Here is a 23,246-nt window from a genome sequence, read left to right on the forward strand (position 1 = left end):
TCAGTCGCATCGTAGAAACAGCTCCTGAGTTTTCTCATGATTGAAGAACAAACTCTGTGGCTCCAGCGTCATTAATTCTATTGCAAATGAAATGTGCTTTCAGTTTGTGCTGTCCGTGTCTGTGTGTGTGTGTGTGTGTGTTTTTCCTGAACGTCGGCTTTATTTCGCTGTGATAGGTTTGTGCTTGCGTCCCTACGTCAGGTACGTTTCTACATTTACGGGCAGGAATTGAAATATTTGGGACGTTATCAAAAACTCGGTTTGTTATGGAAGAATAAACTGATGGTCAGTTTTTGATGATTTGTTGACATGATGATGAATTTTTGCTCCGTTAGCCAGTAAACAGCCCCTCTGCCATCCCCACATCCATTTCATTCTTTGGAAAACATTCAGCCGGGGGCACAAGCACCCGCGCCCGGCTCCCGCTTCTTTCTCCTTCGTCTCGCTCCCTTGTGTTCTGAAAAAAATCAGACTTTGGTACAAGTGCTGGACGCCGACGAGGCCCCGCCCGGACTGCCCTCGTCCATCCATTTGTCCAGGCTGCGTCGGCGCGCGTTCATGAAGAAGTTGCTAACGGTGGTCAGTTCCAGTCCCAGCTGCTGAGAGATGGTCAGCTGCATCTCCTTGGACGGGCGCTTGTTCTCCTTGAAGATGGCCAGTAACGTTCTCCGCTGCAGGTCGGTGAAGACCAGCCGCGATTTCTTTGGTGTGTTGCCCCTGTCCTTGCCGGAGTCTTGCTCTTTTCTTTTGCATGCTTCTCCATGAGAGCCAGGGGGACGAAAAGAGAGAGAAGAAAAGACAAAACGGTGTATTAATGGGCGGTCAGAAACAAACACTCATTCATTCATCATTTATTATTCGTTTTTTATTATTACTGCTTTATAATGGTCACCACCAGTGGATGGATGACACCTAGAGGTGAGGATCAAACCCAGGTTCTGAGGATTTTAGGGATCTGGCTGTGAGTCTATACCAATAACCTGTAATATGAGGTTCTAAGCTCTGCCAGCTCACTTTAGTCTTGATCTGGACTTGACTTTGACTCTTAGCGGTCCTGGACGTCCTGGTGTCCAAGACGTGCCGTTTGACGTTTTCCATCCCTATTCCATTCTAATTCTCGCCCACTGGTCTTTATGTCCCGATGTCCCCGCGCTGCTACCAACCCCAATCAATGTCTTATTTTCGCAGGGTCCTTCCAGGAGCCTTGATTATCTGAGAAGAAGCGTGCTGCCCTTCAGGTAATTGCCTCCGTGGCTACTAAGATCCGTCAAACGATCCAGTAGGCGCGAGGAGAAGCTGCCGGGTATTTTTAGGCCTCGGCGCGGCCACTTTAAAAAGGTTTTAACACACGATCTGCGGGTCGGTACCAGCCGGAGGGAAACGCAGGCACGATCAAAACAACAGAACGGTACTGAAATAGAACAGCAGTGTGATGAGAGCTTTCAACCTGGTAGCAGGAGCACACGGCCAAAAGTGTCTGGACACCTGACCGACTGATTCCAAAAACCAGCGATATTAAAATAGAGTGACCTCTGTGTGATCTTTTCAGCTAGAACAGCGGCCGCTCTTCTAATAAGGCTTCTCACAAGGCTTTGAAGTGTGTCTGTGTAAAAAATTTGACAGCATTCGTCTAATGTCGGTCAAGAAAGCCTCAACTGAGATTCCGGTCCAGTGTAGTTTCTTTAAACCGAGCTTTTCTTCATGTCTTTATAGGGGACAGTCAGAATGGAACTGGAAAGGGCCTTCCCTAAACTGTTGCTTCAAGGTTATAAGCATAATTCCCTTTATAGAATTGATTTATTACACGTATTTGGTTTAGAAGTGGTGTCCCAATACTTTTACAGCATTTAGCAGACGCTTTTATCCAAAACGATTTACAGTACTGTGACAGTATACAGTCTATAGAAATTGAGGGTTAAGGACCTTGCTCAAGGGCCCAACATTGGCAATCTGGCACTGGTGGGGCTTGAACAAGTGACCTTTTGATTACTAGTCCAGTATCTTAACCACTAGGCTAGGTTTTATTAATGTATTCACTTCTTAATTCACCGATTTATCCTTGACGGTGCTGCCGTGGGCCTGGTGCCACTTGGCATTACTGGGTGCCAGGACAGGGCAACAGTACACTGCAAAACATTGCACACTTACACAATTACCCACTCGTATTTAGGGGCAATTTGAGCAAGGCAGTTCACCTTCAGAATGTAGTAAAGCCAGTGATTAGGGATCAAACCCACATACACAGGACACACAGGTTTACCAGCTTTGCCATGGTGCCACCCTTCTCATGCCTCACTCTTTTTCTTTTGTTTAGTGGTCCGTCAACACAATGTAAGCCAGGTCTAGTTACAACGCCAGGAAATTCTAATACCCCCGAGATGTCAGTTCACCACCCCCCAGCCTCCCTTCCCCCTCTTACTGGACAAATGACTGCAGGAGACGTCAATTTGGGGACCTTGCTATTGTCCCCGGCTTCTTCGATTAATGGTTCCCCTGGTCACCGCTAACCTAATCAGTTCAGTCCTCGGGCCTCGGGTGTTGCGTCTCAATTTTGTCTATTATATGAAAAGGTGAACGCTGTTCAGTACTTTAATCCCTATTAGTTTTGAAATTAGACCTATAAAAAACGTACAGAAGGTGGATTGGCTGCTTTGATTTGGACGTACATGATTAAACGAGTAGATGTGTGTCTGCTGCTCGGTGAAGGACCCACTGCAAACCTGATCGCAGCTGGATAAGTGAGCATTGCACAGCAGGATGGGTTCATTGACTGCCTAACCCACCGCAATCCTGACCAGGATAAACTGGTTAGTTAAAATTAATAAACTGCAGTAAAGTAAAAAGCATCAGGGCAGCAGTGGTAGGAATTTTAAATTCCCTTGACAGGTTATTTCTGTGTCTTACCCCCCACTTGACAAATTACATTGTGGGGGAGGTCAGATGGGGCATTTAAATTTGTCCCCAACCTCCTGTGCTTTCTCCTGCCCCTGTTTAGCACTAACCTAATCAAGCAGGTATCATGACGAATGTGTATGAATGTGAATGAACGAGGGTCTGAAGATCAGAGCTTTAATTTTAGTATTGTAAGTAAAATAGGGCTGATATCATTTGGGTACCGTATTACTGGAACGTCTTGTCCATATTTGGCGTCCGAGGCAAAACCGATTCAAGGTCTGTTCAAAATATTAAATAATAATAATAATATTTAGGTTTCAGGTAAGACCCTGTGTAGAATTCAAAGCAGAAATAAGAAGGACGATGCCATGGGGTTGTTTTTCAGGGGTTGCTCTAAACCCCTTAGTTCTAGTGAAGGAAAATCAGAATGCTTCAGCATACCAAGACATTTTTGACAATCATACGCTTCCAACTATGTGGGAACACTTTGGGGAAGGCCCTTTTCTCCTCCAGCATGAAAGAAAGCAAGGTCCATAACGGCATCGAACACCGCTGGGATGAAATAGAATGAAGATTGTGAGCCAGGCCAGCTCATCCAACATATCAACACAGACACACTCCAAAGTAGGAGTGAAAGCCTTACCAGAAGAATGGATTTATTATGGTATGTTATTCATTCATTCATTCATTTTCTTCTCCGTTTATCCAATTTGGATCGCGGGGGGTGCTGGAGCCTATGCCAGCTTTTCAATGGGCGCAAGGCACACAGTAACACCCTGGACGGGACGCCAGCCCATCGCAGGGCGGACACACACACACACACACACACATTCACCTATAGGGCAATTCAGTGTCTCCAATCAACCTGACTGCATGTTTTTGGACTGTGGAAGGAAACCGGAGCTCCCGGAGGAAACCCATGCAGACTCGGACAGGACCCGGACCGCCCCGCCTGGGGATCGAACCCAGGACCTTCTCGCTGTGAGGCGACAGTGCTACCCACTAAGCCATTTATTTATCCTTTTAAAGCATCTTTTCAAGATTTCTTTTCATAAACGTGTCTATTTCATTTGATTTAATAATAAGCAGTCCTGTGCTGTCCTAAACTCTGCTTCATTAGGGGGTTTATTATTATTTATAAATGAATAAATGTCCGAATCATGTAAAGCAAGACGTACAGCACATATAACAACAATTACAGCATGGAGACGATTATTTTCATGTGATCTGTAGCCACACACACACACACACACACGGCTGAAGATTTCATTTGATTACTCCTCTGAATTAAGTATGCACAAGCGAGGCCAGGCGAGATCAATAAAAATTAGGTTGAGTGAGCAATTGAGAACAAAACTATCATTTAGGAGGAAATTGTGAGTTAGGGTGCAAATAAACACTAACACCTACCCCCCCCCCCCCCCACCCCTTTATAAGACACACAACAAAACTAAAATATAATATATACACCGATCAGCCATAACATTAAAACCACCTCCTTGTTTCTACACTCACTGTCCATTTTATCAGCTCCACTTACCATATAGAAGCACTTTGTAGTTCTACAATTACTGACTGTAGTACATTTATTTCTCTACATGCTTTGTTACCCCCTTTCATGCTGTTCTTCAATGGTCAGGACCCCCACAGGACCACCACAGAGCTGGTATGAGTGGATCAGACACAGCAGCGCTGCTGGAGTTTTAAAATACCGTGTCCACTCACTGTTCACTCTATTAGACACTCCTACCTAGTTGGTCCACCTTGTAGATGTAAAGTCAGAGACGATCGCTCATCTATTGCTGCTGTTTGAGTCGCTCATCTTCTAGACCTTCATCAGTGGTCACAGGACGCTGCCCACGGGGCGCTGTTGGCTGGATATTTTTGGTTAGTGGACTATTCTCAGTTCAGCAGTGACAGTGAGGTGTTTAAAAACTCCAGCAGCGCTGCTGTGTCTGATCCACCCATACCAGCACAACACACACTAACACACCACCACCATGTCAGTGTCACTGCAGTGCTGAGAATGATCCACCATCCAAATAATACCTGCTCTGTGGGGGTCCTGTGGGGGTCCTGACCATTGAAGAACAGCATGAACGGGGGTAACAAAGCATGCAGAGAAACAGATGGACTACAGTCAGTAATTGTAGAACTACAAAGTGCTTCTATATGGTAAGTGGAGCTGATAACATGGACAGTGAGTGCAGAAACAAGGAGGTGGTTTTAATGTTATGGCTTATTAGTGTGTTTATATATAATATACTATAAAATTTCCTGAGGTAAGCAGGCAGACATTTAGAGAGCAGCATCCATGCAGCCTCATCACACCACAGTGTTACAGCTAAATATTTGATAGAGAGAAATGTTCAGGTCTCTATACTGCATGTATAATTCATACCCGATGCAAAGCTGCATAAACGCTATAATAGCTTTAAGGAGTGCATGGCTGCTGTCTGTAGAGCTCTATATGCACCCTGACAATACTGAAATACTGAAATACTGAAAAAGCACCACTCATTTATACTGAACCTGCAGCTTTAACCTGGATTTAGAATTTTTAAATGCATCTGCATCTTTAATTTCATCTGGAAATGTTCAGCGCATCAGCATTTTAATCTGGTTTAAAATATTTATGTCAAAATGACTTTTTAACATCAATAAAATGCATCAGTATGAGAATGATATTCCCGTCCTAAACCTAATGTGCTTAGATCAGTTTCTCTAACATCTCTAACATCTCTAACATCCTTTTATCTCACTATAAATCATGTAGAAATTCTGGATGAACTAAAAACATGAAATAATGAATTAAAAACAAATATTTGTCAATAAACTAATAAAATAATATCTCTTAATAATGACGAATTTCTATCCATAGTTATCTTTATTCATAGATTAATATTTTGTGGCTTGCAAGTCGCACAATCCACAAACGCTGTTAGGTTATTGACCAGTAGGGAGCAGCATTGACTCATAGCTCGTTCCCGTCCATACACAGAAACCTGAGTACTGAGGACCATCATCAGCATAAGACTAAAAACAGTTTAGGAACCCTTGTTCTAACAGGAAAACACTCTGGTCATAAATATTCCTGTCCTGTGTACCTGTTGTCGTTCTAACACAGTGATCCCCAAACTTTTTTGCAGCACGGATATATATAAGATATAATTTCATGGACCGGCAGGGATGGGAGGATTTAAAATATAATAACTGTACTGCTCACAAATGATGGGAAACCTGAGCGTTTTTCGCTGCGACGAGACACTCCCACCTAGTGGTGATAGGAGACAATAACCCTTAAAGTGTGTTGGAAATTGAAGCAGTGTTTTCATCCCTAATTATTTATTCTTTCTGTGCAGCCTGGTAATAAATGGCACACCGGTACTGGTCCGTGGCCCGGTGGTTGGGGACCACTGCTCTAACACATCTGATACACCTGTCTTATCTGAAATAAATAAAAGCAAGTAATAGAATAAATAGATAAATCAAATTTACTTTTAACATTTTTGAATCACAAATTATTAATATTATTATCAGATCTGAGTCACAGTGGGTCCAAATCCTAACCAGAAACTCTGGGAAAAAGGCAAAAACACACCCATACACCGCCATATCATCACTTAGTTACACCTACTACTATAATAAAGTTTAATGTTCTACATGAATCTGTGCAGATTCCTTCTGGGTGCTTCTGGGTGCTTGGGGATCCTCCGTATCCACCTCTCGTAATTGCAGAAGGTGGATCGGCCCAAACAAGTTGTGTCTAAGGTGTATTGGTGCTCTGTCTGGTACAGGATTGAACACAATCATGCTGAGAACTAAGCGATGCATGAATTATTGAATTATCTTAAACACACTGATCACAAATAAACTCCAGTTTGCTATTTCTGTTTGTTTAATTCATTTATTCTATTATTTGTTTAGTTCGTCTCTGTGTATCTGCCTGGTTTCAAGGGGCTCAAACTGTGATTCACGATAACGGAATCATCAACGATGCTCATCAAGTTCCCGTCCGAACTAAAAGTGAAACTACTGTTAGAAGGGATTTGGCATTTCCACAGTGGGGGGGGTGAAAACTTTGGGGCTTTTCAAACAGGGTAAGGGTTAAATCGATCGTTCTAATCAATACCGTTAGGTTTCCCTGGCCTTTCATCAAATGAGCAGGAGCTTCCCCGTCTCTCCGGGTTTATTTTTCTGCTCTGCCAAATGTAAATCGATGTTGGGCGTCTACAGTAAGGGCATCAAACTCACGTCCGGGAGGAACACTGGCCTGCAGAGGCTAGCAAGAACGGATCAGTCAGCTCATCAGGACCGGCATAATTAATCGAATCAGATGCGCAAAATGAAGGTGACCGCTAACTGGTTCCACGTTTATTCTGACACATTTGCTGTGACGAACCTACGCAAAGAAAAACTGTACAAATGCAAACGAGCGATAAACAAGTTATAAAAAAGGATAAAACGTGAGCAACACAAACGTACGCATGCTAACCTCCCCTTAACCCGAACAGTTCATCATTTATTTATTACATTCTCGTTTATCTTTAGTAACAGACTTTTCCCACATCAGTGTCTGGATTGGCATCTGTATTGGGAACACTGGGAACAAAGTAAAGCACAGCCGGAATACCAGTCCATCACAGCAGCTCTAACATGCGCTTCATGTAAAATAGAACTGTAGAAATATGGGTGGCAGAGGGGTGGTCGGAAAATTGTATATTTATATATTGGAATTGGAGCTAATAGTAGTACAACAGCAGCCTCGCTCAGGGGCCAAACCAGTGGCAACCTGGTTGTGGTAGGGCTAGAACCAGTGGCCTTCTGGTTACTGGTCCAGTACCTTAACCACTGAACCACTTCTGCACTGTTTTCTAATGCTTCTTTGAGGGCCTGATGTACATCAATACAGAAAAGTGTGTAATTAGCATTCAATTCTATCATTCTATTGTATTCTTCTGATATAACTTAATAATATTAATATTATTAAGTAATTTAATACTACTACTATTTTTATTTTTTGGTTATAAGCAGTGAGGGTGGGAGGAGGAGTAATCGCTCGTGTCTGAGAGACAGTCCAGATTTAGCTCCATCTGATTTCCACCTTTTTGGACGCTCAAAGAAGCTTTAAGGGGAAGAAGATTTTCATGTGATGATGATGATGCTGACGGCATTAAAAAGTTGAACACCAGAGCTGGGATCTCGAATACATCGTATCGAGTATCAGCTCTGCCATCCGGCTGGGCTGAGCGGCCACATGAACAACGATTGGCCTGTTGTTCATATAGGGGTTAGCTTCGTTCTCCTCAATCAGAGCGAGGATCGGCATTGGTGGAAAGGAAGCATGACGCAATTGGGCAACTGGACGTGACTAAAAGGGAGAAAAAGGGAAAAAATGCATAAATAAAATATATTTTGCGGAAGGCGACTGTGTAGAAAAGTGATGAATAAATAGAGTTTAAAAAAGTGAAGATCCCTTGTATGAATGTTTTTGTCATTTATACATACAGTATACACGTCTACAGTGTGATGACATTCTTTTTCCGCATGTACCACCTTCCCCTGGAGCCGAGAGGTCAAGAGTCTTGTTTAAGAGCCCAACAGTGGATTGAAACCCACAGCCTTCCAGTTGCTAACCCACTAGGCTACCGCTGCCTGCATATAGTGTACAATAAATCAACATGCATTTATATTCTTCTTGTTTATTTCCAATCTATCATTATTGCTTCTAAATATACGGAAAACGATTCAGCATTTCAGTTTCCTACTATGCAGAAGATGGATTGGCTGCTCCAAATCACATTTTAGGAGTGTGGGTACGTGTGTGGTGCCCTGTAATGGACTGGCATCTTGTATAGCTTGTTTTTTCTTTACATTGTATGAATTTAGAACATTTAATGTCAGTGAACAAAAAACTAAACATTACTTATGACCGATGGAGTAAATAATGTCACCGGCAGACGTGAGTGGAATGAAATGAAACAGAACAGCACTTTTCCCTACAGCGCTCGATACACGGTTAGATGGGCTTCCCTGCAAAAACATCCCACAGTGGTAAAATCATTAAATGTTATGATGCAGAATCAAGCTCTTCTGTTTCTTGTGTTGTAATAGAAAGCATTATTTTATAAATGTATATTATTTTTTCTGTATTTTTGTATATATAACCTATTGTTTGTGTTTGTGCAGCAGCAGAATCCTCTCAGGATAAAATGCCTGGTCTGGAGGAACACAAGCCGTCAGCGAGTGCTACTGAATTATACATGGAGATGCAGTCTAACCGGCACACGCTGAGAAGACGCGGCTCCGTCTCCATTTGTTTCCTCCTGTAAGCCTAATGTTTACTCCAGACAGAGACGGGTCAAAGAGACGGGGCATTGACAAAACGGATGCTCATTTCAGACAGACAGAAAGACAGACAGCAGACCCCCGACTTAAGCTTCGGAGGAACGGCTCAGGCGAAACCGAAATGCCAATTAAACCAATAGTCGATGGCTTAATAGCTAATAAAGTATGCAAGGGAAGCTAATAGCTAATAGTGCAATCGTTACACGCTATTTATAGACGGCGCTGACCAGGATGCTACAGACCCATCACACAAGACAAGCCAGACGTTCTGATTTCTCTGGTTTCTCTGGACGAGCACAATGCCATCACTTCCACTTTTAGTAGAATATTTTTATAAAACCCTCACTAATCATATAAGTCATATTAATATATTTTTTTTGTATTTATTTATTTATTTTTAATGCATTTTCTCCTCATTTTCCTCCCGATTGCATCCGAGGAGAGCACGTCGCTGTACACGCCTCTTCCGACACGTGTGCAGCCCTCCTCTTCTCGTCCTGCATTCTGCACGGGCGTCTCTTCCGCCAATCAGGGTCCTTACACAGCGTATGAAGACCCACCCACCCACACATAGTCCGGCCCCCACACTGCAGATACGGTGGCCAATTAGTATCTGCTGCAGGCACTGCCAATTATGTCCAGGCGACCGGTGGCAATGCCGAGTTTCGAACCGTGGAGTTCAGAATCTCGGTGCTGGCGTGCTAGCGGAATATCCCGCTGTGCCACCTGGGTGCCAGTAATATTAATGTTAACGTCAATAAAACCTTCTATTGGTTCTCCAAAAAGGATTGAATACAGCTTCACTCAACACCGGTCTGGTCTGGAACAATACTACATTTATTTGTATACGATAAAGCAGGATTTTATACACTTGATTTTAAACACTTAATAATTAGAAAAAGGTGCCCGCATACTCGGCACGCTGGCACTGTTGCCTCACAGCAAGAAGGTCCTGGGTTTGATCTCCAGGCAGGGCGGTCTGGGTCCTTTCTGTGTGGAGTTTGCATGTTCTCCCTGTGTCTGTGTGGGTTTCCTACCACAGTCCAAAAACATGCAGTCAGGTTAACTGGAGACACTGAATTGCCCTATAGGTGAATGAGTGTGTGTGTGTGTGTGTGTGTGTGTATGTGTGTCTGCCCTACGATGGACTGGCGCCCCATCCAGGGTGTTACTGTGTGCCTTGCGGCCATTGAAAAGCTGGGATACAGCGGGATTGGATAAGCGGTTAAGAAAGTGAGCGAGTGTCCACATACTTTCGGCTACAAAGTGTATAATACATATATAAGTGTATTATATATATATATATATATATATATATATATATATATATATTGTAAGATATTTCTTTTATATTCCATTTTCTATAAGGGACTGGGAAACGAAGCTCAGATTGCGACGCTCGTTCTGCATGAAAGCTATACAATACTCAGTCCTGCGTATCCTACATGTGTGTGTGTGTGTGTGTGTGTGTGTGTGTGTGTGAGTAATTGGTGTTGGATGGAATGGAAAGGGGGGCCCGGCAATCAATATTTCACCACAAAACATGAGCAGCAATGATGTTTCCTTGATGAGTGAAACCTTCACATAACAGACCAGTGATCCACACACACACACACACACACACACACACTGCTGAAATACGGGTCAGTATGGACTTACATACACCTTCATTGCTTCAGATCAGGCACATGTCCATGCTATCGTCCCTATTGTGGAGTGGAGATGTCTAGCAGCATTGGGTTGGGTTGGAACATTCACTACTGAGCTACAAACTTTCTCTTACAATATATCGGCGCTAGAGCTATTTAATTACAAGAGCTTAAGTGATTACCATTACAATGTGGGTAGTCTATGACAAAGGCATACCTCTACTGGACTCTGGAGCAGTGAAAGCACATTCAATAAAGTGATAAACAAAGCCGTATCATCTGTCCCAAAGCAAGCAACCCCATCCAGCACCCTACAGATGAACTAGAACCTCCAGCATCAGTACCTGAGCTCACTGATCCCAGTATCATGTTCCAGAATCTAGTGGAAAGGTTTTTCCAGAGGCGTGGATGCTGTTACAACAGCAATCGGGAATAGAATGGGGAGGTAAATATTTTCCAGACCTTTAACTGTTTGTCATTAGCCAAAAAAGGTTGAAGCACTGAGCTACACACCTACGTACACGGTTTAAGAATATAATGTCCCGTTCGTTATACTCTAGTAAGGCTTCCTAGCTGTGTTAGAAGATATCATATCACCACCATCTGACTGGGACATCATCCACTCTTACAGCGCTGTGTGTGTGTGTATGTGTGTGTGTGTGAGTGGGAGTAAAAGGACTTGGTAAATGCATTATATTACAGCCTTGCACTTAGCTGTGTCATATTGTGCATATGCGGATGCTCTTAATGTGCAGCTCAGGCACTTGAGATCGTGAGTGAGAGATGCTGAGAGAGAAGAAACGCTGAATATAAAGCAACACCATCACTTTTCAGGAGAACATCTACAGACTGAATATGTGCCGTACGTGTAGTTATTCTGTGTAGAGTGAAACTGACGAGCAATTCGGCTCCATCACCATGTTGTGTCTAGGGTCTGTGGTATAATTTATACTGTACAGCATACAGTAAACACGGTAAAAACTAGAGTACCAGGTACAAACCCATGTAGACTTTAGTCATACTGACTGTGTCTGGAGGTGAAGTCTGAGCCCAGTTTGTGTGCCACTCACAACCTAAACTGCCTCAGATTTTTTACATTTAAGGAAAATATCAGTGCCAGGCAGAGCAGAATTAAGAATACGATTTCAGACACCCCTAAAATGGACCGTACCATTTCTCATCTCGTCTGCCTGCCTTCACTTCCATTACTGGTCGTGTCTTCATGTTAATGTGAGCAGCTATCTGGCTTGTTTAATCCACTTTATTGCTTAATGAGTGTCTGAATTAGATTGTGTCGGCTGCATATTGTTAAATGCTAACATCAGCTAGTCTCTAAGTTTTGCCTGAAGTTATAGTTTAGCTAACTAATGGGGGTGAAGTGAAGGAAATGGGGGTCCAATTGTTATTTACGAGGGCCTACCACAATCCCACAGTATTTCAAACCATGGTACTTCACAAACATCTCATTTCAAACAGACTCCTATTTCCTCAGCAAGACTTGTGTGTCCTTGGGTGTGTTCGAAAACCTACTGAGCTGCCTTGCTGTCAAACGTGCTACTTAGACAGCGATTCCATCAGTTTTCGCTAACTAAGCTAACACAGTTAGCCTCATGCCATTCAAGCCAATGGGACGAGGTGGCACAACGCACCAGCATGTCAACTAACTAACTAACGGTTAAATTTGCTGACAAGCCCCGAATTTGCAAATAAAAACACTTGTGCACGTTTATACAATTATTTTTCTTTGAGAAAAGACATGCCGCACTGAATGCTGGGATTGCCTTCACCGTTAAGGCAGCGTCGGACGCTCCCTCGTTATTCTGTCAAAATACCATTCAGATTTAAGGTGACTTACTAGGCAGCATTTTAAGGCATCTAGGTTTTCGAACACACCCCCTATAACTGACCTGCCTGCTTGTAAATCTACATTGGTGTATTAATCGTACAAAGTGTTAGCCTAATAAACAAAATAAAAGCTAAAGAGAATAAACACACAACTCTTGTGTTTTGTGTTAATGTTTATTAGATAATTATTATATGTTAATGCTTCGCCTCTTTTATTACATTCATTTCTTGCACTTTTAAATCTTGCTCTTATTTCTGTTCTGCTTGTTCCTTTGTGCTTTGCTGCCTTTGCATCTTTCAATCATATAAATTCAGACAAAGTTAAAATCCACAACGTTTGCTTCAGTTAATTTCAGTTTAAAGGCATGAATTTATTATGACTGTTGTGGAACATTGATGCATGAGCAAGTTTGCCACACATGTGCCAGCCAATCAGAAGGAAGGATCGTTTCTTGGTCTTGGTATAGGATTTGCTTAGGTGCATTATTACAACACAAAGGTAATGAAATAGGATTATTTGCTTGTAAGAGACTGGACAGTCCCTCTAAGATTGGGAGCTGGGTTGCGTATCAGCTTTCTTTCGCCACCACTCTCTAATCCCCCATGTGCTTTGGCAGCAGAATGAAAGATCACCTGATCTGAGAGTTAGGCTGATACCGCCGGTGCTGGGCTCACACATTTCTCACTAATCAGATGGATAACGGGAAGTCTGAAAGTTCGTCCTGAGGGATCACACACACACACGCTGACATGTCGGGGCAGCCACTGATGACATCAGCAGTACAAAGGTTTGTTTGCAGCCAGAGTTATCGATCAGTGTAGATACAGCCAATCAGTGCACTCGGTCACACTGTGATGTAACAATGCGGCCTGTGATTAAATAATCTCATGTCGTGTCAGTAAAACACATGGGGTACGATAATGACTATAAAATAATCTTAATTATTTTACTCTGTATTAAAAAATGCTGTTAACTATTAGCTGTTTTACATGGTGTTCACTAGTTCATAGGGTTCACTAGTAATAAATTAGTAATACAATAAATATATCTTATGTATATTCATACACATGCATTTGTATGTGTATGTATATCTTGTATATGTATGTACTGTATGTATTATATCTATGTGTACACGTATATATGTTTACGTATGTGTATATACAGTATATGTACATACGTGTTTCTACTAGCCCATCTCAAGGTGCAATAATACTCGTCACTTTATTATTATTATTATATATTTATACCTGAAACCGTTTCATACTTGAAACTATATACTGGAAACTGTAATTTTAACTGTATACTTGAAACTACATCATCCTGCACATTCATTCATTTACATATTTACACATCTGCACATTCAAATGTTTATTCATTTATTCATCCATTTATTTAATCCTACTTGCATGGTGGACTTGCTACAGCTATCCAATATCTGTAAAATACCGTGTGTTTGTATACTTATATCTGTAAAATAAGCTCTATCTATCTATCTATCTATCTATCTATCTATCTATCTATCTATCTATCTATCTATCTATCTATCTATCTATCTATCTATCTATCTATCTATCTATCTATCTATTATCCATCCATCCATCCATCCATCCATCCATCCATCCATCCATCCATCCATCCACCCACCCACCCATCCATCCATCCATCCATCCATCCATCCATCCATCGTTCACAGCATTAGCTGCACAAATTCAGTGCAAAATAAGGACACAAACATGTAGCACTAAATCTTTACAATAAAATTAGTTTGTTTTAAAGCATAAACAGATTTGGCATCACTAATTTACTATAATGAGTAATGTTAATAGTTACATACATGTTACATACAGCTAATTGGCCAATTTCAACAAAGCTCACTTGTAACTCTGGTAATCGTGTTTACCTATGTACTCATTTGACATTATACTTAAATAAAATGGAATTTAATAATAAAATTAAACATCGGATCTGAACGAATTTTCCATGTATGTAATATTTATGTTACTTCATGTTAATTGCAGTGATGTGACATAATTACAGTTTTTACCTCTTTGTAAAATACACAAACAACTCCAAGTTTCTAATTTACTGGGGCTGGTAGAAAATGGCTAAACTAAATTTCTTACAGCCTCAAATAGAGACGTGTCTTTAAAAATGAGCAAAATCTCATTTAAATATTTCATACAATGGGTGTGAAATACTGGGCATTGTTAACGTGTGTATATTCAAAGCTTATTTTCAAGTCCTGCTCCAGTCCTGCTGTCCTACTGACGCATAATACTGTGTAACTCACAATCATAATACTTTGTTTAAGATTTATTGTCCACAGATGTGGAGCCTTACTGACTGTACATTTCATCATAAATTGCAAATACGTGATTCTAATGTAAGAGAGGAGCTTAACCTACGTAAGGACATACAGTAAATGTATTTTACTCAAACCTTTTGAATATTGTTTTACATGAGCACATTTTCTTAGTCAGCCACATCATAGCAACTAAAAAGATGAATAGTTTATTGAGCTGCACAGATATTTAAATTCGAAGTAATTCAGGTTGTGTCTGCGAAGCTCAAACAAGTAAAAGTGCAGTGAAGTGGGAGGCAGACCGAGACAGACGGACGGCACTATGACATGACATTATTAACTCTTAAACCCAGAATAAAGTCTGGCTCGCTCTCAGACTGATGTAAGACTAAGAAAGATGTGAGTCTTCAAACGGATCCTTCACACAAACCCTCAATTCAGAGAGCAAAACTCAAAACTCACAGCATTTCAGTCTGTTTACTGGCCGCAACACGGCTGGAGTTTTTTTAATCAGCTGAAAGACCAAAAGCTTTTGCTCTTTGCTCCAGTGTTGCGTATGTTGACCATCATCCCACTATCAGAACACCACTGTTTGTCCAGTGTTTTAGAGATAAAGAGAAAAGCTGAAGCTTCTGAGAAGATTCAGTACTTAATTCTAGTAGGAACTTAACGTAATCAATCTTAAAATAAATAATAAAACACTTTTAATTACAGACTTACCTACATTTATATTCGCATATGTGACATTTTATAAATAGCCAAGATGAATGTATGTAGTTTAATACTGTTTTAATCTAAAACAGGAACATGTGCCATTATTTAGTTTAGCAAATTATTTGAATACTTTTGTAAACAATCATATAATGTGTAGTATGTAATTAAAGAAAAACCCCTTACTAAACTGTAAAGACATTTATTATCTGATGGCGTGTGGGGATTGCTTACAGTTCTGTAAAAACAACTACAGGGTTTTGTCACGTTTTTGCACAATATCTGTTTTCATATGAAGATAAATAAACGTTTAACTGTGTGGTATCATTCTGTAATTAATTCATACATATTTACTGAGACATACATAATTATAAGCACTAAGTATTTCTAATCACAATCATGAGTATTATTTATAATTTGTATATAACATGTATTTATATTTATATTTAATCCTGCTTTCCAAATTGAACCTGCAGTGATTTAGTCATGTTATGCTACATCATTAGACATCTAATGGGATCTTATTTTGTAATGTGTACATAAGAATGACATTTTTATACAGTGTATTGGTGTTTCTTGCTCTAACGCACCTGATTTTGAGGTTAGTGCTGAAGCAAAGCAAGATGAGTAAAAGGTTTGGTCTAAAATGCCCCTAAAACCCATTATAGTCTTAACCTGGAAAAATACTAGGAAATTCACTGAAAGTGACCTGACTATTTATGAAATGTACAGTATTTTTATTTAAGTCTAATTAATCTAATTATGTAGTTGTTATTTACTGTAATATTAAAGTGTGGTTAAAATCATGTTTTACTATTCTCATTTCATTCTGTGGTTCCTAATCAGACACCAAATTACCGCAGAATGCCAGAATCAATGTCTCTATTACTAGTTTTTGTTCCTTGTCTCCTTTATTTTACCCTGTATTTGATAGAACTTCAGCATTTGAGACTTTTGAGACTTTTATGTTACCGGAATGCCCGAATAAATATCCTCTCATTTTTTCTGATACCCCTGACAGTCCTTGTTATTTCTGTGGCTAAACAATGACCCTTTAAACAGTATTTTAAAGTCACTCAGTAACAGATAAGGATACTTAACATTGTCCTTTAATAAAAACAAATCTGACCTAACAGCTATTATAAAATACTTTGTTTAGTAATAAATAACTGTTATTCTAACACTCCCCTCTCTGCAGCTCACTTTTTCAGCTCTAGTTTCAAATCTGGCAACCCTGAGCTCTTGAATTGAGCAGCCTTGGATCAAACATCATTTTTAAACAATCACACCATCCACTAAACCCCAGAACGGACCTGATGGGAGGATATTTTAGGCTACATGGAGTCAGTCAGGGAAGGCTACTGGAGAAAAAAAATCCCCCATCCGTCAGCTTTACCGGAATGAGTCCGGTATCCGGTTCCAGATCAATGCCATCCACACGTTTATGTTATTGTTGCCAACATTAATGCCCTTTTAATCTTTTAGAGATTACCCCCATCGATCTAGAGCTGTTCAGCTACAACAGATTTGTTTGAGACAGCCGTGTCATAACTAGCCAAAACTAAAAGCCAACACGAGAGTGAAAACATTGTACAGTGAGCACTGGACCTGCAGTTCTAGAGCTGACACACACTCTTCTATTGTTTACACTATAATACCTCAATATTATAATTACTTTACTATTAAAATCACACTTAAATTACACTTATTCACTGTAAATTGTGCATTATACTATTAAATAGTGACAAGCTCACGTTATCCAATATAATCAATCATTTTTCTGATGACTACCATGCTAATCTGATTTACTGGTATACTGGTATGCTACCTTATAACAAACTGGGATATATTGCATTGTATTGCTCTGTTAATGTAAATTATGTTACCAGCTCTACTCACATTTGCAAGTGAGACATTAACATTATAATGTACGTTTTGTTTCTACCAAGCTGGTTGATTTTTCACTCTTTTCTGTAAATGTATATTAAAAATCAATAAAAGTCTTCACATGCATAGATCAAACCTTGTCTTAAAATTAATTTGCTATTAATAGTATATTGTTTTAGTCTGAGATTATTACTAATCGTTTTGGAAACAAGTTTATAGTTTAATTAATGTGTTCTGTTCATCAAACAACATGATCATGCTGGATATCATGCTATACATCCTGTCCTGGATCAAAGCACAAGGTAAAACATGTGATGTGCTATATCATATCAGTTATACAGACCTGATTTACCTAAAAGTATCTTAATTGATATTTAAAAATGTTCTAATTTTGATTCTTATTTAAAACAGGCTTTTTAAATCTCTGAAGAGAATTTTGCCATGAACCCTGTTTAAGATTTAAAACTGTGAGGATAAACACTGGGGATTTTGCTTGATTTGATTTATATCCAATCACAATGCGGTACAACAGCACAGACGCTCCATTATTCTTCCCTTCAGAAACAGAAATGGAACAAAGCTAAATTCAGAACAAGAACCAAAACAGCACAAGCTTCTTATTTTATTCCGGTTAAAAAGATCAGGAAGGTTTTTGTCTTGTTTTGCTTTTTGGCTGCGGGGTTACGCGGACACTTCTATCAATAATTCATCTTCTGCTGCTTCTTTTCAATTCCCCCTGCCTGCCTCACCATCACATAATACCCCCCAACCCCCCAACCCCCCTAACCCTCCACAAAAAAGCGCCAGACCCCACCGCCATCTGCGAGAACGAGATTACAAAATGCGCCAAATATGATGCGCCAATTCGCTGTTATAGATTTGATTTATATAAAGACGCGACCTAAACCGCGTCTGTCAGCGTGAACCTGCCTGTGTTTTGGTATGCAGCTCGATTCTTATTTACAGATTCCTGTCTTTATTTCCTTAAATAATATTCAGCCACTTCTTTTATTGTAAATATTTGTTCCTCGTGCAAATATATAACCAACGTTTACCTACAGAGCAGCACATTTATATTGTTTATATTATTATATTCTAATGCGCACATTAATAGATAATTGCAAGTGTTGCCAACTTCAATTCACACTGATCGCAGAGTAATAATGCACTCATATATTTATAGACAAATAAATACATTTCAATTTAATTTCTCACAACCATTATTAATAGGTTAGATACAACAACAATCCCAGACCCAGACAATCATCCTCACAAGCAACTTATAGGTACAATTACAGCAGTACATGATGAGTCTGGTGTTTTAAATCTAATCAATCGATTCGAGAGCATTAAACACAAACCAAACGCTTCACTCTTTAAACTAAATCTAAATGATCCATGTAAAACATTTACTCCAGCCTTTATTCTGCTGCAAACGAACAAAGGAAAGTGAGCTGGGAATCCACTGACCATCGCTAGAGGGGGCAACAACCCTGGGCAGGGAGAGATTCGCCCCCTTGTCCAGATTCAACATTCACCTCAGAGCTTAGAATCAACAACACCATCAACCCCATCACAGACCACCTTTATTAAAGAAAACACGATTTTCTCTGCCAAACAAAAACACCTTTATGAGACTCGGTCACAGCATCAGTTAAACCTTTTATTTTAATCACAGCTTCTAATGATGCTTCTGAACAGATACAACAACGAGCAATGCAAATCATGCATAAGAATGAGGATGTTATTATAAACACTACTAAGATTTTTGCTATAGCATTATTAAATTAAAAAGTGCATTTTTAATGCTGATATATTCAAGTTTAAAAAGCAAATATATATATATATATATATATATATATATATATATATATATAGATGCGAATGTTTTGAATGTTTGTATTGGTGTGATTTATTAGGGCTAAAAAATATGCTTTCTTGAGAAAAAAAAAAGAGAGTGAAATAAGCTGGAATAATCAATCTTTTTTTTGGACTTTGAAACAATCTTTATTGGCGATCAATATTGATGACAATACTGTAATCGACCAAGAGTCAAAGGGTCCAGTCAGATCAACAAACAACAATCGGGTGTTTTGTAGACTGGTTGTTTTTATTTAGCACATTTATAGGAATTATATTTGTGTAAACACACATTTGTTTTTCTAAATTATTGAAATTTTACTGAATTTATGATCAATAGATTGTGAATAGTGTTTTGGAGTTTTTTTTAAGTAAGATGGTATTACTATGACATTGATCTGAGACTGTTATGGAAATAAGATTCGTGTAAATATATTTTACTATAATTATATAGTTTATTTGTGCACATTAAAATTTGGAAAACAATCACATTATAAAAACACCTGATAACAAAACAATCTTGTTTGTCAATCAATATTGATCGTGTTTATTGATCAATAGTCTAAGGGTCTTAGGTCGAGATAAAAAATGATGTGTTTTTGTGCGGTTGTATTATTATGATTAAAGTTATTTTACTGCTGTAACCAAATAAAATCCCAAAACAAATCAGAATGAATCTCTTTCTTACCTGCAAGCCTGAGCGCGGACATCCTCTGGAACTCGGGCTCCTGCAGCCACTTCCACATGCGGCGGAAAGTCTCCCGGCCGGACTTGAGTTTACTCCAGGGCTTGGGGTTGCGGAGCAGGTCGGACAGGGTTCCCTGCGAGCGGCACAGCACACGCTGGGCAAAGATGGCCTGCGGGATGCTGTAGCGCTTGAGCTCGGCGGTGATGCGCTGCGCGACCTCTTTGGTGTTAATCTCTTCGAGCTGCTGCTGCTGCTGCTGATGGTGCTGCTGCGGCTGCTGCTGATGGTGCTGCACCCCCGCGGAGGAGGAGGAGGAGGAAGAGGAGGAAGGCGGCCTGTCCCGGCCGGAGCACGCCAGCATGGGGGCGTGCGGGTGCGGGTGATGCATGGCCGCTCCGGGATGCATTCCGTTCAGGTGCGGCGGCATCATGCTGGCCACGGGGCCGCCGAGACCTCGCGTCAGGTGCTGCTGGTCTCCGCGGGCCAGCATGGCTGCGTGCGTGTCGAAGTTGGAGCCCAGCATCTTGTCGTGGCCGCCGCCGTTGGCGCCGTAGCCGTGCTGCGCGCCGTGTACGGGACCCAAGCCGTTCCCGAGCGGGCTCAAACTCGGCGCCACGCCGCTCATGTCCTTGTGGTAGGCGCTGTATAGGTTGTTCATGGCCGGTAGAGCCCGGTCGTCGCGCATCAGAGTGAAACTCCCGCTGACATTGCCCGAGAGCCGCTGGTGGTGGTGGTGATGGTGATGATGATGATGGTGATGGTGTGGATGCTGGAACTTGTCCGATACTGTAGAAATAGGCGGTAAAGGTTGCAAAGGTGTCAGCGTGGTATAGGTGCCGCTCATCCCCATACCTTGGGGCGACGTGTCGCACGGCACGCTCATGCTCATCCCGTGATGGAGCGGCAGACTCAGATCGGTCCGGTACTCTCCCGCGCCCTCCAGGATGCTCGCCATGCCGGACACCATGGCCGAGCGCGACGCCAGATCCTGGTGTATCCGCAGCGATGATGCCGATGATGATGAAGTGGTGCTGTTGGTGTTGTGCGGGTTGTGCAGGCTGTGTCCGGTCAGCAGGTCGTGATCATGGCCGCTCACGCTCAGCGCGCCGTGCAGGCCGCCCATACCATCCATTGTCATCTCCGGGTTCATGGCGAAAGCATCCAGATCCTCCTTGGCCAGGCATCGATAGGCGTTGTAGGCAGTCTTCATTCAGTCCATTGATTATAGAAAGCTTCTGTTGTTTATCTGTCCGTGCTTCGGAATGTTTTTTAAATCCTCCTTTTTAATTCTTAAGGCCTCTCGGTTTTTCTCCTATAAATAAAAAATCCCTCCGCGGTGGGTTTAAGCAGCCCAGCAGCACTGATCTCTCCCCATGTCCGACCCTCTCCTCCTCCTGCCGAGTCTGTCCGAGCAGCTGGATCTGTTCTCGATAGGATTCGCTCGGCTTTAGTTCTGCTGCAGCCAACCCTGATTCTAGCAAACGGGCGGGGTCGGGGTGTATTTTGCTTCTGTTCTCCTCTTGATGGACGTCTTGGTTGTCCAATCACATCATGAGTTGGTCTTGAAGGAAACGCCTATTTAACATTCCAGTCCAATTGCAGGCAGCATCAATTTTTGAAGGATTTTTGAAGGAAGAACCAACTGCAAAATAAGAATTAAAATTACTGTGTGTGCAGAATATAGAGAAGTCAAATCCTTTTTGAATTGGATTTTGAAGTCAAATCCTCCAAATCCATTTAGCAGACGCTTTTACAGCACTGTGACAGCATATTATTTAAGCAATTGAGGGTTAAGGGCCTTGCTCAAGGGCCCAACAGTGGCAAACTTACAGCGGTGGGGCTTGAACCAGCGACCTTTCAATTCCACTACGCTACAACTGCCCTTTAATCCAGATCCAGTTACAGTGTATCACAAAAGTGAGTACACCCCTCACATTTCTGCAGATATTTAAATATATCTTTTCATGGGACAACACTGACAAAATGACACTTTGACACAATGAAAAGTAGTCTGTGTGCAGCTTATATAACAGTGTAAATTTATTCTTCCCTCAAAATAACTCAATATACAGCCATTAATGTCTAAACCACCGGCAACAAAAGTGAGTACACCCCTAAGAGACTACACCCCTAAATGTCAAAATTGAGCACTGCTTGTCATTTTCCCTCCAAAATGTCATGTGACTCGTTAGTGTTACTAGGTCTCAGGTGTGCATAGGGAGCAGGTGTGTTCAATTTAGTAGTACAGCTCTCACACTCTCTCATAGTGGTCACTGAAAGTTCCAACATGGCACCTCATGGCAAAGAACTCTCTGAGGATCTTAAAAGACTAATTGTTGCGCTACATGAAGATGGCCAAGGCTACAAGAAGATTGCCAACACCCTGAAACTGAGCTGCAGAACAGTGGCCAAGATCATCCAGCGTTTTAAAAGAGCAGGGTCCACTCAGAACAGACCTCGCGTTGGTCGTCCAAAGAAGCTGAGTACACGTGCTCAGCGTCACATCCAACTGCTGTCTTTAAAAGATAGGCGCAGGAGTGCTGTCAGCATTGCTGCAGAGATTGAAAAGGTGGGGGGTCAGCCTGTCAGTGCTCAGACCATACGCCGCACACTACATCAAATTGGTCTGCATGGCTGTCACCCCAGAAGGAAGCCTCTTCTGAAGTCTCTACACAAGAAAGCCCACAAACAGTTTGCTGAAGACATGTCAACAAAGGACATGGATTACTGGAACCATGTCCTATGGTCTGATGAGACCAAGATTAATTTGTTTGGTTCAGATGGTCTCAAGCATGTGTGGCGGCAATCAGGTGAGGAGTACAAAGATAAGTGTGTCATGCCTACAGTCAAGCATGGTGGTGGGAATGCCATGGTCTGGGGCTGCATGAGTGCAGCAGGTGTTGGGGAGTTATATTTCATTGAGGGACACATGAACTCCAATATGTACTGTGAAATACTGAAGCAGAACATGATCCCCTCCCTCCGGAAACTGGGTCGCAGGGCAGTGTTCCAGCATGATAATGACCCCAAACACACCTCTAAGACGACCACTGCTTTATT

General features: G+C 41.4%; 1 protein-coding gene across 1 annotated transcript; it reads right to left on the reverse strand.

Annotated features, from left to right (window-relative positions):
- Positions 1 to 467: 467 nt before the first annotated feature.
- Positions 468 to 21,428, reverse strand: onecut2 (one cut homeobox 2). Its single transcript, XM_063011785.1, has 2 exons — positions 20,187 to 21,428; positions 468 to 757 (listed from the first exon to the last, which is right to left on the reverse strand). Exons 1-2 carry the CDS (start codon positions 21,394 to 21,396, stop codon positions 468 to 470), a joined length of 1,500 nt encoding a protein of 499 aa, XP_062867855.1. The 5' UTR covers positions 21,397 to 21,428.
- Between the last annotated feature and the right edge of the window lie 1,818 nt (positions 21,429 to 23,246).

The sequence above is a fragment of the Trichomycterus rosablanca genome, chromosome 16, assembly GCF_030014385.1.
Source record: "Trichomycterus rosablanca isolate fTriRos1 chromosome 16, fTriRos1.hap1, whole genome shotgun sequence".
Taxonomy (NCBI): domain Eukaryota; kingdom Metazoa; phylum Chordata; class Actinopteri; order Siluriformes; family Trichomycteridae; genus Trichomycterus; species Trichomycterus rosablanca.

Bases quoted from the DNA above. Each gene is read 5' to 3' on its own strand.
- onecut2 (XM_063011785.1), bottom strand. From the start codon at position 21,396: ATGAAGACTGCCTACAACGCCTATCGATGCCTGGCCAAGGAGGATCTG. The intron at 758-20,186 runs GTAAGAAAGAGA...GCTCTCATGGAG, and splicing joins GTCCGCGCTCAGGCTTGCAG to AAGCATGCAAAAGAAAAGAG.